At 49.5% G+C, this 15,680-nt stretch overlaps 1 protein-coding gene across 3 annotated transcripts in view; it reads right to left on the minus strand.

Moving 5' to 3' along the window:
* Window positions 1-15,680, minus strand: part of STS (steroid sulfatase) — a 158,323-nt gene that overhangs the window by 99,389 nt on the left and 43,254 nt on the right. For all 3 annotated transcript variants that reach the window (XM_077890154.1, XM_077890152.1, XM_077890153.1), the window contains exon 2: window positions 2,787-2,927. In XM_077890154.1, coding sequence (XP_077746280.1) covers window positions 2,787-2,923 — 137 coding nt within the window. In that variant the 5' untranslated portion in view covers window positions 2,924-2,927. The remainder of the gene's footprint in view (window positions 1-2,786; window positions 2,928-15,680) is intronic.

A 15,680-nucleotide genomic window follows, 5' to 3' on the forward strand; every position in this document is an offset into this window, starting at 1 on the left:
ACTCATGTCATTCATGATGACCTTGAAACATGCAGCTTCCACTGTGGCTTTTTACAGTGCATCACTTCTCAGCAATCTAGGGAAACTTCCAGAAGTGTGGGTGATGCAGGACAAGCCATCCCGGTACCTCTGCTCTGGGAATGGACTGGCTGATCCTGTCAAGGAGTCATTCTACACTTGCTAGGCATTCAGAAATGAACCTCGTTCAGTTCTGGGCCATGCTGAGCTTTCATTCCACATCCTCCACTGGGAATGCAGCCCCTGCCTCTCTACCGGCCTGGCTACCTTCTATTCTTCAGGTCCTAGCAGAGACAGGATTCTCGTGAGCCTCCTAGGGCCATCCTTGTCCTGTGAGGGGGCCTGGCCTGTGTGTAGGACACAGATCCCATCACAGAAGCTTCCTCACTACAAAGGGACAACACGGCCAACTGCCCTCTTACATGGATGTACAGAGACAGGAGCGTGCATCTTATTCTCGTGGCCCACAGTCTCATGCTCCTGTGCCCACACAGAGAGCCCTTGGTGATGCAGAGCTTGAAGGTGAAGGTCATTTCATCGCATTGCTCAACCTGCTCCCCCATCCATGAATTCAGCGTATGCACGTTACAACCCACCTTTTCACTGTGTTTCTGCCTCCCATTGCAAGGTTTAGAAGGTTTAGAAGACTGAATCTGCATATCTGACTTAAACTTCCTCATACCTAGACTGTGTACTGAGACATCTATTTGGGGAGATGAGCTTATAAAATATAATGTGTTGGGCAGCCCAGCTGGCTCAGCGTTTGGCACCGCCTTCAGCCCAGGGCATGATCCTGGAGTCCTGGTATTGAGTCCCATGTCAGGCTCCCTGCATGGAGCCTGCTTCTCCCTCTGCCTGTGTCTCTGCCATTCTCCATGTGTGAGTGTGTGTCTCATGAATAAGTAAATAAAATCTTAAAAAAATAAAATATAATGTAAAGATATGTAATTCATAAAGAACTGGAATCCAATATGGAAAACGACAGATGTAGGATATGCTGTGACATAGATTCTATATTGTGATTGTAGACATTTTTTCTTTCCTTTTGAGATCTGTTAGACATAGAACCTTAAGGCTTGATTGTAATTCTTTGATTAAAACCCCTGACTGGGTAAGGTTATCTGTTAGCTCAGTGAAGTTCAGGAATACATATAATATTAAAAATCATATGATGTTTGTCTTTCTCTGACTTATTTCACATAGCATAATGCCATCCATCTAGTTCCATCCACGTCATTGCAGATGGCAAGATTCTGCTCTTTTTGATGGCTGATTAATAGTCCCTTATGGGATTTAAGAGAAAAATAGATGAACATAAAGGAAGGGAAGGAAAAATAAAATAAGATGAAAGCGAGGAGACAAACCTTAAGAGACTCATAACTCTAGAAAACCAATAAGGCTGCTAGAGGGGAGGGGGGTGGGGGGATGGGGTAACTGGGTGATGGGCATTAGGGAGGGCATGTGATGTGACGAGCAGGGGGTATTATGTGCGATTGATGAATCACTAAACTCTATCTCTGAAGCTAATAATACACGGTAAGTTACTCAGTTGACTTTAAATGACAATAAATAACAGTAATCTAAAAATAAAGTGAAAAAAATCATGAGCAAAATTTAAGAAATGAGTAGACACTATGATTCTGGTAAGAAAAACTAAATTACCAGCAATAGGTATGACAAGTATCCGAAAGTAACATCTACACGTTATACAAAATGAGGCCAAACATGGGGCAGAAAACACACGTGGTCAACTGAAATCTCATCCGTGTCCATGTGTTTAAAGCTCTAACACGTGTCGTAGGTAAGCACACACTTCACAAATGACAAGCAGCACGTGATGCAAAGGCTCAGAGGTGGAACTGACACACATCTGGATGCCGGGTTCTCCCCAAAAGAACCACTTAATTCCTAATTTTTGTTTGCTCTGACACAAAGCAACAAAACACTCTTCCAAGCTGCACTGTTGTGTTGAGAAGGAGACGAGGTGCCAGAGGGAAGCCAATTAGCATCCCTCGGCCCTTAAGGTGTGTCCATCCCTCCCCCTGCTTCATGTAATTATTACTATTCATAGGTCTTATGAGAAACTTCTACTAAAAGCCAGTGATCTCTTTCCCCACCTCATGTGATTCAGTTTGTACCGATTGTTGCTAAGAGGAAGCTGAGAAGCACTGTATGTCATCGTCTCCTCATGATTATCAAGAGAAAGTGCAGCATTGATGCCAATACGCTGTTACACAAGGACCTACTCTCCTTCTTCAATCACGGGGCCCTTACGAGACATCTGACATGAACGTGGGGTTAGGCAGGGGGGCTGAGAAACAGAAGGTCCTCCTCCGTCCCTAAGTCTGGTTCCCACTGTGCTTCTGCCATCACCAGCGCCCGTGGCCCCTGAGAGGTTCTGTGGTCACCCAAGCTGACGGTGGCTCGAGTAGCGGGGCCCACTGCAATGCAGCTGGTACCAAACACAGGAGAGCTGCGGCCACGGGCAGAGCCAAGTGAGGATGCGGGAGACGCAGCACAGTCGGCTCGGTAGGAAAGGGTCACCCCGAGGATCTTTCTAGTGGTCCCTCTGGGTTTACCCTGTTCAATGAGATCGAATCCCACCCGCCTTCCTGACGCCAGTCGGTCTGTATCCACGTAAAGTCCCAGGCGGACACGAGCACCGTGAAGGGCTCTGACACCCGTCGGCGTTCTGTGCGTTCACGTCACCCATGGCTGGGGCCTGCGAGGGGGGCCCCGGTGTTCACACAGCAACCGCGTCACCGCACCTGAGCGTCGTGTTCCCGTAGCACCCAGGGTCTCCGATGCCGAGGTCGTCGGCCATCAGCAGGACAAAGTTGGGCCTGGGGGCCGCGTGGCCCTGGGCCTCGCACAGCAACAACAGGAGCAGCAGACGGAGCCGCATCTTCCTGCAGAGGGAAGCACACAGAGGGCAGTGAGGGGCGCCCGGGGCGCTGCAGCAGCCCCTTTGCTGGGACCTTCTTCCACCCCGTATGCCCCGGCAACGCGAGCTCCGCATCCACGCACACACATCGCCCGGCCGAGAACTTTACCCTCTTGTCTCTCAAACAAGCATGTCTTTCTCCAAGGACGGCAATGACCTATCAGAGCGGGAGGCGCCGCCGCAGGCCACGGGCCGAGAGCCGGGGCGCGGGTCACCGAGGGCGCCACCTCTGCAGGTGCACCTCGCCCCTCGGCTCTGTGCACGGCCGGTGCCCGCAGGAGGCCTGGGAGGCCGAGGAGGCGGCTGCCCGCCTGCACCAGCTGCACGACTTCTGCCCCGCACCCACAGGCACAGTGTGAAGGTTGACAGGGTGGCACCGCCACTTACAGGGGCCTTTGCAGCCTCGCACCTATGGGTGCCACTCGGCAGGTGCTGCAGACAGCAGGCCCCGAGCGGCGTCCTGGCCCGGGTTCAGCTGCTTCCTGTCTGCCACTGGGGTGGGTACACGTGTGTGTGTGTGCGTGTGCAGGGCACCCCCCTCCCTGCTCCCTGGGAGCCCCCGCGCCCCCACTCCCCTGGCCCGCCGCATGCGCCCATGACCTGGGTGACCCACGCCTCCCTGTGCTCGCCCACCTGCGCTCTCGACCTTGCGGCATCCTCCCGCCCGAGAGCCAGCGCTGTCCCCCACCCCCGCCCCGCAGGACGATCAGGCCGGGCTGGGCTCTGCCCACAGCCGCTCGCTCACCCCTAACGTGCCCTGCCTGCCCTCGTGGCGGCTGCTCCCCCCTGCCTGTGGGGACAGGGCACGTGTGCGCAGTCACGGCTCGGCACCAGCCACGGAGCCTGGGGCGTGAGGCACGACCTGCCGCGCTGCACCGTGGCCGTGACCCTGTCTCCGGCTCGGGCCTTGGCCACACGGTGGGCGTGACGAGCAGCCACCAGTCGCGGCCCAGGGGGGAGCCGGGAGGACACCAGGCCCCCGGCCGAGGCCAGCTCGCTCACGGGGAACCTGCAGTAAAACGCAGGAAGCTGAACTTGCAGCTGGAACGAACACTGGCTCGGGCCGGGATCGGGGAGATGTTGGTCCCAGGGTACAGGCTTCCGGTTAGACGACGAACACGTCCTGGGGACCCGCAGGATGGCACGGTCACGGCAGCTAACGACACTGTACGGAACTCGTGCTCCGGGCTTCACCGCTAGATCCTGAGCACTGTCTCCGTTCACCAAAAAATGGGCAATGATATGTGAGTTGATGACGCTAATGAGCTGCACTGTGACAGTCACTGTACAACGTATACCATGAAATCATCATGCGGCCACCTGAGATACAGACGATTGTATTTGTCAGTTATACCTCAATGAAGCTGGGGGGTAGGTGGGGAGAAACATCGCCCTGCCTCCCCTCAAGGGAACGAAAAGGCAAAAGCCTCCGAAATGATAAAGTGCTAGACACACAACCCTTGTTAGGAGGACTTTAGTCCATCTACCTACACCTTTACAACCACAAGCAATCCACTGGCGGTTCCCGCAAATCCATGCCAATTCTACACACTTATCCAGGCAAAACCCGGATCATAGACATCGTGAGAGCCTGGGGATGGTTTCACGGTTGAATGAGCCACAGCACGCCCCCGCATGCCCCCGGCTGGCCAAACGTGGGAATCCACAAGCACGGCGCCCACTCCAGCAAGCACTGGAGGGGCAAACGTGGCTTCTGCAGGTGTCGTGAGGTGAGGTGGAGAAACCCGGGACCGTGAATTCAGCCTCCCTGTTGGCTTGGCACTTTCTCTTGTAAAATGGGGACAATCATACTAACAATATGTTGTAGGTATCATGGAGGAGATAAATTATACATTTAGCACTATGAATGCATAAGGGACTCGTCGCTAGGGGCCAGCAGTTGTTGTTGGTGTCATCATGACTTTGTGTAGACCTTAATAAGGACAGCAACAGAGTTTCAAGCAAAATGTGGCAGCCGACTACATGCTGGCCCCAGTGACACCCCTTTGGTATTCCCATCTTGTATCATCCCCTCTCGTTGGGCGCTGCTGAGCCTCCCAACCTGGTTCTCACGAACAGAATGTGGAAAATGTGTGGCAGGTGACGTCTGTGGTTAGGCTGCAAACACAAAAAGTCTGGCCAGCAGACTCGTCCTCCTGCTGGATTTTAATGAAGTGAGATTCTATGCCGGAGAGAACCCGTCTCCCCCTGTGACGGGGAACTGAGCGAGACTTGCAGGCAACAGGCAGCAAGGACACGAGCCCCTCATGCTGACGGCCTACAAGAAACAGAATCCTGCTGAGCTTGGGAGTGGAGCCTTCAGATGAGACCACCGCCCTGGCCGGCACCTTGATTGCAACGCACCAGCTACATTGTGCCAGATTCCTGACCCACCGACACTCTGAGATAACAAATGCATGTTGCTTTGAGCTGCCAAGTTTTGCACTCGCCTGTTACACAGAAGCAAAAAACTAAAACAAAGTCCAAGAGCTTCCGATAGGAAGTTCAGTTGCATTAATAAGGGCCTGCAAAGACTTTCCATGGCAAGGGCTCAGAGGTCATGCTCAACTTATTTTAAGAACATGCTTCATTAGCAGTGAGGTGTCAGAATTTATGTAAGCCGTTTAAAGACACATTGCTCAGCTCAGCAAACGATGCGAAAAATGAATTTTTGTTTTACGATCGAAAATTGAAAACACCAGGAATGGAAAATGTACTTATGGTAGGCCAGAGGGATATGGTTCACTTAGAGATTAAATGAAGCAAAATCTAGGCTCCATGTGACTCTTAGTAAAGTTTCACCCCAAATCTAGCTATTCTGAGAATTACTTTGCCTACCCTGCTTTTAACATACACAAAAACCATAATTTGTTTTTTTTTAAATGAACTTTGTCTCATTGTTCACTTTTATTCTCAATGTACAGAAGGAAAATATATAAAGCCACAATGCAGAGAAGCACTCAGATGGTAGCTTTCCCTCCTTGTTCTTTTTCCTGTGCTTCTGCAAATGGCTGAAGGCACAGCATTCCTATGTGCGAGTGCCACTGTTTCTGTGTTTTCTTTGTTTTTCCATGCAACACTCTCACTACGAGTTGGAGAAAAGGGCTCAGAGGTGAGAAGCACAAGCCAGCCCACAGGGGACAGGACGGGCAGGCAGTGAAGAATTTAATCCGGGGGTGATGTGCATCCTCCATCGTTCCACTGCTCCATGGCGGATGCATGTGGCAGAGGCCGGAGGGAATGTGTGCACAGTGGCTGTGACGCCACAGAGATGCCGGTACCCACACTAGGTGGGGGCAGGCGGGAGAGAACAGGATTGATCTGAGATGCAATTAATACAACCAGGTAATTAACTGGATGTGATGACTCAGACAGAGTGAGAGTGGTCAATGAGATTTCAACCTTGCTCTCCACTGAACTTTGCAGAGAACAATGAAGACGCAAAATGTCCAGGGCTCAGATTATATCTGCTGCATGCCGGGATGTGGCTGCCATAAGGATCCTTTGTACATGTGTTGTACATGTGTCCTCCTTTAGAAAAATCCATACCAATTTTCCATGCATCTTGCTGAGAGGTTTAGTTCAGGTGCAGACCTTTTTTTTTTTTTTAAATTAAAATTAAACCCAATAGGATCAAAGCCCTTTAATAATTATTAATATCTACAGAGTATGAATTTCTGAATCTCAGAATGGGTTTGGTTGGCTCAATGTGACATTATGTCATTAATGGCACCTCCAAAATGTGCCCGCGGTACCTATTGTTAGGCATCAGGTGAGGAAGTTAAAAATGTTAGAAAATGTCAGTTTGCTAATAGCCATTTAAAATTTCACTGCATATAAATTATTATTGTCTGAAATAACCAGACCTTGTTTTTCCTCCACACTCAGGGGCGTTTATAAAGATGTTTTAAACTATTAAAACACAGTTAGTTGATAAAAGTACTTAACAAATAAATGAAAGTGCTCTACTCTAACATATGAGCATGGCACATTAACTTCTGAAAAACTGTATAATTTCCCTCCTTAAAAATTAAATTATTTTTCTGAACAATCTTAATTTGGCAAAAAAGCAAGAGAACACTTTCATGAGGAAGTAGCTCTTCCTAAAACACAATTACGAAGGAGAGAGACAAAAGAACATTTTCGTAACTGGAGGTGTAATTACATTAAATTAGCTCATTAAAGAAAAATTAACACTGCGCTTACATAACAGAAACTTTACCATGGCAACAAAAACGTTCCTAATCTATTTGCTCAATGGGGGAAAAAGGCACATTGAAAGTAGAGAAAACCCTACATTACCAACCATAAATTTTTAGAAGACATGTGGTCTTATTCAAACTATATATAAGAAATTTCTTGACCCACAAATTTGGTTAACAAAGTGTCACCTAAATAGATGTCCTGTTCTTAAACCATAGAAATTGACATGAAGACCGCAAAAACCTATCTGAATTATCGGTTCAAAACAGGCGTTTCTATAGATTTAAATACCTGTTTACATTGTTTGTGATTTTTCTAGCGTGACATTGTGTGCCAAGCATACGTTAATAAAAAAAAAAAATTGCTTGCAATTTTTCTAAAATAAATATTCATGTTTTACTTATTTAGCGAATCCCTATTTTTTATTGTCTATGCCACCGTAGACGGTGCTCGGGTCTTTGCATTTCTCAATACACTCAAGTATGCAGAGCACCATTAAGTTAATCACATTAATTTAATAGTATTAATCAAGAAAGCAATTTGAAAAATTAAGTCTTACTGAGCCCCTTTCTTTACAATTGAAATCTTTAGAAAGTTTGGGGAAACATTCAGTTTGGAAAGTTGGAAGACCCCCGTGGTGCTCATGGACTCCCGTGTCTCCTTTGCCGGTACGGCCTACGCTCCGGAAGCCGAAGAGGAGGGTAGCACGCGATGAGTCCAAGCATGACGCTCCCCAAATTGCCGCTGACATTCCTTACCTGCCAACACACGACTGAGCGGCTGGATGCTTGCACACGTCTGTCTACAGCTGTACAACACACGGGCTCCTACCATGACCAAGCTCCTGTAAGATTTATGTTCCCGTAAATACGGAGGAGACTAAGACTCCCTGGGACTGACTCTGTATTTTCTTTCAAGTTGATAAGACAGGGGTAGCCTCTGAAAGCATTGGCACAAAGCAAACTATCCCATGAAAACTGTAAAAAAAAAGCAAACCAGAGTCTGAGGAGCTTTCAACATTCCAGCACATTTGAGCTGCTGAAAGGCATTGCCCCCGTTGCTCAGGTAAAAGCCTGGCTGCCTCACCCTGTGTTAGGTTCCCTGGCTAACACCTGACATTGGGAAATGCTAAGAGGCAGGTAGATGCTCTGTGGCACTGACGGGACTCACTCTGTCATATTAGACCCCCCACTCCCCAAGCCCCATCTAGGAGGTGGGGAATTTCTCAGGCAAAGGTAGCAGTGGTCCTGTAGTCTGCTCCAGACCCAACAAGGCCAGCCAGTGATGGGGCGCCCCTCCCCTGGAGTTCAGAGGACTACAAGCACAAACTCAACCCCAGCGGGAAAAGCAACGCCAAGACGACAAGGTTTCAGAATGAGACACGGTGGCCTCGGCAGGAGCGAATGGCCAAAGCAATAGGAACAACGCACACGCTTCACTTTGTAACAGATCCTTAGCCTCCAGGTACTCGTGTTATAGAGACCACCATCCACTTCCAACCGCCCACCAGTGTGGCAGGCTCTGCGATGACTCCCAGTTTACAGATGGGGACAGTCAGCCTGACAGGTGACATTACCAGCTCAAAGGATGTGGCAACAGATTGATAGGAACAGGATCGACAGACCAGTACTGCTGGACCCCAAATCCATTCAAAGAGAAACGTGATGAGAAGGGCCCGGCCATAAGGTTCCACCCAGGGGCCAGTTGTAGATGGAAGGAGAATTCTATTCTACTTTATACATGGCTGGGCTGTTTGAATATTTTGAGTTATTATGCTTTTTTTTTTTTTAAGATTTGATTTATTTACTTGAGAGAGAAAGAAGAAGAGTAAGAGAGAGCTCAGAGGGAGAAAGAGAAGCAGACTCCCCAGTGAGCAGGGAGCCAGACGCAGGGGCTCCATCCCAGGACCCTGGGATCATGACCTGAGCCGAAAGCAAACGCGTCACCCACTGAGCCAGCCAGGTGCCCCTGATTGTGCAATTTTTCTTTTTTTTTTTTTTTTTAATTATGTGATTTTTTTTTTTTTAAACACAAAATCTAGAGAAAAGTTAACCAGCATTAATTGCACTCGTGGATTCCTGACCCTGGTCGTGGAATTCACCTTCACAGCTATTTGCAGGATACAAATCTGTGAACATGTACGCATTTGGAAACGACTGTATCATGTACATGCTATCAACATGTATGTTGCTATCTGGACCCCCGCGTATAGGACATTTCATTAATGTACAACACAAATGGACATTTTTATGCATCATATGATTTCTCATTAAATTCTTAAATAACTTTGGGGTTAAATTCCTTTTTTTTATTTTTTTTTTTAATTTTTATTTATTTATGATAGTCACAGAGAGAGAGAGAGGCAGAGACATAGGCAGAGGGAGAAGCAGGCTCCATGCACCGGGAGCCCGATGTGGGACTCGATCCCGGGTCTCCAGGATCGCGCCCTGGGCCAAAGGCAGGCGCTAAACTGCTGTGCCACCCAGGGATCCCCTGGGGTTAAATTCCTAAACGCATTTTTGGCATATCATATACGTGTATGTGCACAGCACATGTGCTGTATCCTCTATATACACATATATGTATATAGACGTACATGGTCTGTGTATAAATATACACTATACACACACTCACACAATGACAAAAAAGCGTGACAAAATATATACCTGTCTCTGGTGATAGATCCTACATATCACATTACATGAGTACATTGAAATGTCTGCAGTATCAATGTCTTATAAAAGTCTCCATTCCAATGTTATCTCAAGCGCTACAAGAGAAATTTTCATTGCTCCTGACTCATTATTTTCACTCTCGATGGCTGAATCTTTTGTATCTGGATGTTTACATCAGATGGCTGGCTTTTAAGACAAAAGAGAATTATGAGCTCGCCCACGCTGCGCGTAGTAACTCGTAATTATCATAAGCAAATATTTTACTTATGGTATCACGGTCCCCAGAAAACATTTAACGCCACGGAGCTTTGATACAGTGTCATTTCGTGAAAAGTGTGTTTTGTAATGAGTGGATTGCCCTTAAGATAAGAGGTTATCTTAATGGTGAATTGCGTTCCTCTCCAAATTAAAGAACACAGCGCGTTGTGAGACGGAGCTGCGCCATCAAGAACATGTAGCATTCACAAAGGCAAATAACCCACGAGGAACGTCGCTGTTAGCACGGAGTTTCCTACACTTCGGAAGAGTAGTCTAAGAACAGCTGTTCTTCAGGGGCCTCGGAGCTCCGTAATTAAGACGTGCCGACCAGACACCAGGCCGCCTGCAAGGAAGCGTGATGACGCTTGTCACGACGGCGCACGCCACCGCCAGGCTAGTGCGTTTCCACCTGGAAGACCTCTGGGTGACTTTACAAATGGGATGCTCCCCTTTGCCATTTCACTTGTAACTGCTCCAGCGAGATGCCGGAGGTCCATGATGTGGAAACCTTGCGTCTCGGCCGGGGCGGTGATGTCAACGATGCTCAGGGTAAGGCAACTGTAGGGGACACAGAAATCTGCTGCTCGGCCTTCTGATACTTCTCGGTGAGCTCCACACCTAAATGCTCTGCCATCATCCACTCGTGATCATGGCTCACCTGCTCATTTACGTAAAATGTACTAAATTTTAGGAACCAAAGGGGTCCTCAAAACTGCGGGCAAGATGAACATCCTACAACTTCGTCCCTGGCTTGTAGAGGTCACCACGGCTGGAGAGTTCTTGGTACCAAAGAGCAGTGAACAGAAGTGTCATTAGGACAGACTATGGTGGCAGGTGAGGGGAGCCACATTTAGGGGACCCGTTTATTGGCAATGGTGAATCACAGCGGGATTTTGTAATAAAAACATTAACTGAAACGGTCTTGGTCTCAATGATGCGTCCCCTTCTTGCACCGGAAAGAAATCAGATGTTGAAATCCTCATACACGCACACACACACACACACACACACACACACACACACACACATCCTAGGTGATGTTATCAGGAGGCAGGGCTTTGGGGAGAGGAAGCGATTTGCATCCTTATCAAGGAGGCTCCAGAGAGCTATGTGCCCTTGCCCCCACGGGATGAGGGGATGTTGGTTGTCGGACTTGCTGACCCAGGACAGAAGCTCTGGGTGCATCCCAGTCTAACCAGCTGGCATGGTCTGGGGTTCGGCACCCAAGCAGATGATAAAATGTAACTCTGGCCAAGGAGGTCATCGCTGTCCACGGAGCTTTCTCAGAGACCCCATGGGAAGAGAGAGAGAGCCTGGACCCACACAGACTGGGGACACCGGCGTGCTCCTGAATCCCCTGGCCAGGAAGCCTCCGACTCCTCCCACTTTGCTTTTCCAACCTCTATCATTTCTAATGTTCGGCATGAGCCATGACTCAAGATCACAAGCCAAAACGTGATCGTAGCTAGTAGGGATCGGGGCCGGGCATGACCGCCTGAACCACAGAAGAGGACACAAGCTCCCAGTGCTCATGGCATGCCGCTTTGCCTTCTCCAAAACCTCCTCCGCGTCTCAAGGTGGCTGACTCATACATGGGATAAAGTCCGGGGAGCATCGTTTGTGAGCACAGCGCACACATAAATGTTAGCAGTACACGAAGCGAGGGCCAGCCTTCCCGTCTTGTGAATCCTACAGACAGCATGTGGCTTTGGGGACCAGCTCACACACCCTTCTACTCCAGTGCCCCAAGAGTTCCTTGTTCACACCTGTTCCACCAGCTGCTGACTCTTGGGCTCTGAGTGTGAACCTGGTTTCCCAGAGTAGACCCTCAGGCCTCAGTACGCATCACCACAAATCTCTTTTGTGTCTTTTTGCCATCAGATCCTAGATACGTTGAAAGGGGACACCCCAGGGTGCAAATGTTGGCAGCCCATCTCTGTCCACTCAAGGAGCATGGAGACAGCTGAAAATGCTTACGGAAAAAAAAAATAAGTGAAAAATATGAAAAAGGCAATCCACTTGTAGAGCTGGTTAAAATGCAGAAGTCGGGGCAGCTGGGTGGCTCAAGCAGTTAAGCATCCAACTCTTCATTTTGGCTCAGGTCATGACCTCGGGGTCACGGGTCGTCTGGCTTCTCTCATTGAGCACAAAGTTTTCAAGGTTTCCGCATTAGCACTCTGCTCCTTCACACGGCGGGATACTGTTCCTTTGTAGGGTGGCATCACGTCTGGCTCAGCCGTTCATCATCTGAGGGACGTCTGTGTTGCTTCTACTTTGGGCATAGTTTTCTGACTAGTGTTGCCATGAACATTCACGTACAGGGTTTTGTTTGGACGGCCGTTTACAGATCTCTGGGCTGTGTTCCTAGGAGTGCAATGGCTCTGTCACTTGGGGATTCTGTGTTTCGCTTAGTGGCGAACTGCCAGGTGGTCTTCCCCACCAGCTAGACCATATGAGGCTCTCCATTAAAGTTGTAGTGGTGTCGTTCTTTTTTTTTTTTTTTTTAAGGGTTTTATTTATTTGACAGAGAGAGAGAGAGAGAGAGAGGGAACAAGCGGGGAGGGGGGGAGAAGCAGACTTCCATAGAGCAGGCAGCCCAATGTGGGGCTCAATCCCAGATTCTGAGATCATGACGTGAGCCGAAGGCAGATGCTTCATCAACTGAGCCACCCGGGTGCCCCAAAGTCAAAACGGTTGTAAAAACCCATCAGACAGTGAAAGCCACACACGCTAGAATCCAGAATGGGACGGCCCTTCCAACACAGGAGACCCTCGGTTGCTTGATGGTTAGACACAGTAACTAAAACATCCGTAATAATGAGTAAGTATGCTAAACGATTCATAAAAGAATTCAACCACGTCCACCGTCTTCCACCAAAAGCTCCCACCATGGTAGCGTTCGGATAAACAAGATCTATAGACTCCGTCAAGCCTTTCACAAGATTCAATGGATGCCATTCAAAATCGCCTTCAGCTGAAACGTCGGTCTTGACATAAATACATAAATAAATCCAATCTTTGGAATACAAAGTTCAGACACACACCGTGACGCAGAAGGGACGGCAAGCGTGCAGCAACTGTGAGCTGCAAGTCCTCCATTCAGGGCAGCGTCCTCTGCTCCCAGACGAGCAACACCATGAAAGCCTTCGTACCCCTGGACACCTAAAGATGATAACTGTCTTTGGGTTCAACGCCATTTTGTACGAGATTCAAGATACCATGTGAACCCTGGGGCACATGTCCCCCGTCTAGCAAATGTGTTGTCTCTGCTCAGACCCACCAGGTGAGGTCCACACTGAAGACCGTCTTCTCTACAGTAACACGCCCTTGGCCACGGTCTTCCCGTGTTGAGTGTGCTTATGCTGCAAGCTTATTTCCACTCTCTGGTGGAGGGGGATGACACAGGAAGCCAAGAAGATCCAAGCTCGAACACCAACATGGTTCTCCTTGACAACAGGATACAAAAGCCTACGTAATTAATTAGCAAATACTACCACTTCCTTACTCCGTAGTGGTGCCCATGCAAACACAAGCAAAGGACGCCCAATGCGGTCCTACAGCACGCCGACCTCATTAGGTAAATGTCCACAGACATACATTTACTCATCAGAGGGCCATGCTGCCTAACCGTGTCCTGTCATAAACAACCACATCTGGCCTGTAAGGAGAACAAGGTGGAGGTGGGAAGCCAGACCCGAGCTACCCGGCTAACTCCAGGTGTCTCGGCCACAAGATCGCAGAATCAGTGTTTCTGCAGATGCTCTGTGTGCACCGAGGAAGCTACGTGGTGTTTGTCTGGTACCGTCCTGAGCCGGCTGGGAACGGGCCAGCTCTGTGCTCCTGGGACGTGATGCAACCAGACCTCTTCAGCCTCGGTAACACCAGCAGTGGCATGAAAAGTGACGCTAGCCAGGAATCTGGACATCGCACGTTACGGGACCCCTGGGCGAAGAGCTATTGCAAAAGAGTGCTGGCTTGTAGAAGAGGCACGGCAGATGCGGAAGGTTCCCAGGACGTGCAGCACGAGTCCCTCCCGTAATCACTGGTACCAGTGGTCTGTATGGCCGGGCCACGAGAACATGCATCCCACACGTAGAGGACAGCGTGCGCCTGGGAAGAGAAGAAAGTCTCAAGTCTCAGAAGGAGACTTGTTAGCGAAGCCTATCAAGACACAAACACTCGCAGGACCAAATCCACGGATGAGACACAATGAGCTGAACGCGTCTCCTCAACGGCAGGAGGATGCCGATACCGGGCAGCTGTGATCTCACTGTGTGCGAGTCACGGGAAGAGGATTGTAGCCCATGAAAACATAAGGGTCCGCGAGGGAAGCGACAAAGGGACTCGGTCCCTAAGGCTAAAATCAACGCCCCTGTAGGGCACATCACATGAGGCGATGCATCCGAGACCAAGAAGAGGAGTCCCAGCCAAGTCTGCACGCGTCGCGCCATAGTCGAAATTCCATTTTCAGTCCGCATCTCTGCTATCGAAGAAGCAGACACAGGCTTATCGAGATGAGGGCAAATGACAGGCTCACGGGCACAGAAACGGTTCTGCAGGATGCTTCCACTGCTCAGCAATCGGTAACATCGCACCCGGCGCACAGGAGGCAGTAGAAGCGCCTTTACGCTTGCTTGAGGACCCGTCTGCAAACGACGGAAAGGCTTTAGCTGCTGTCTCAGAGGCCAGAGCCAGGACTGGGCCCAAAACCAGGAGCGCAGTCTTTAGAGCAGCCGCCAGAGCACGAAATGACCAGCCTGTCACATGGCATCCTTCCCCGGCCACGACCGGGCAGAGACTGAGACGCCCCATCTGGCGGGGAGACTGTGCAAAGGCTGACATGGTGGAGGAGTAGGGGATTTGAACAGCGTGACCGCCGTAATCCTCCCCGACCCCGTTGGTCCTGTCAGTCCATACCCCGGCTCATCGTCTCAGCTGACGGCCGCGGAAACCGAACACACAAGTCTACCCGTTGAGAAAGAAACCCAAGCAAAGGAGCATTCTCGTTGTTCTCTGCGAGGCATCCATCTGCACGATGCTCCTTGCTCTGCCCAGAGACCGTGCCTGAGATCTCCTGATGCAGTGAACTCAATAGGAAGATGATAATTAAGAAATAATTTGGCAACATAATTTAATTACGGGTCATTTAAATGTTTGGAAACAGCCATAAAAGCGATTTGCATCTCACTAATTAGCCCCATTTATAACCCCTTCTAAACCTTCCCTGGCTAAGCATCACAGAAAATCATTATAATCAATGGAAATCACCAAGCAACAACGGATTTTAAACACCAGTGTGGACAATACGTGTTGAGAGAACACGCAATAGGGATCTCTGGGTGGCACAGAGGTTTGGCGCCTGCCTTTGGCCCAGGGCGCGATCCTGGAGTCCCGGGATCGAGTCCCACGTCGGGCTCCCAGTGCATGGAGCCTGCTTCTCCCTCTGCCTATGTCTCTGCTCCTCTCTGTCTCTCTCTCTGTGTGTGACTATCATAAAAAAAAAAAAAGAACACGCAATAAAAGCACGTCGCCGCCGAGTGCACCCCAGTGTCCCCCAGCGGGGTGGGCTTCGAGGGAAAGCC

Source organism: Canis aureus, chromosome X (genome assembly GCF_053574225.1).
Source record: "Canis aureus isolate CA01 chromosome X, VMU_Caureus_v.1.0, whole genome shotgun sequence".
Lineage (NCBI taxonomy): Eukaryota > Metazoa > Chordata > Mammalia > Carnivora > Canidae > Canis > Canis aureus.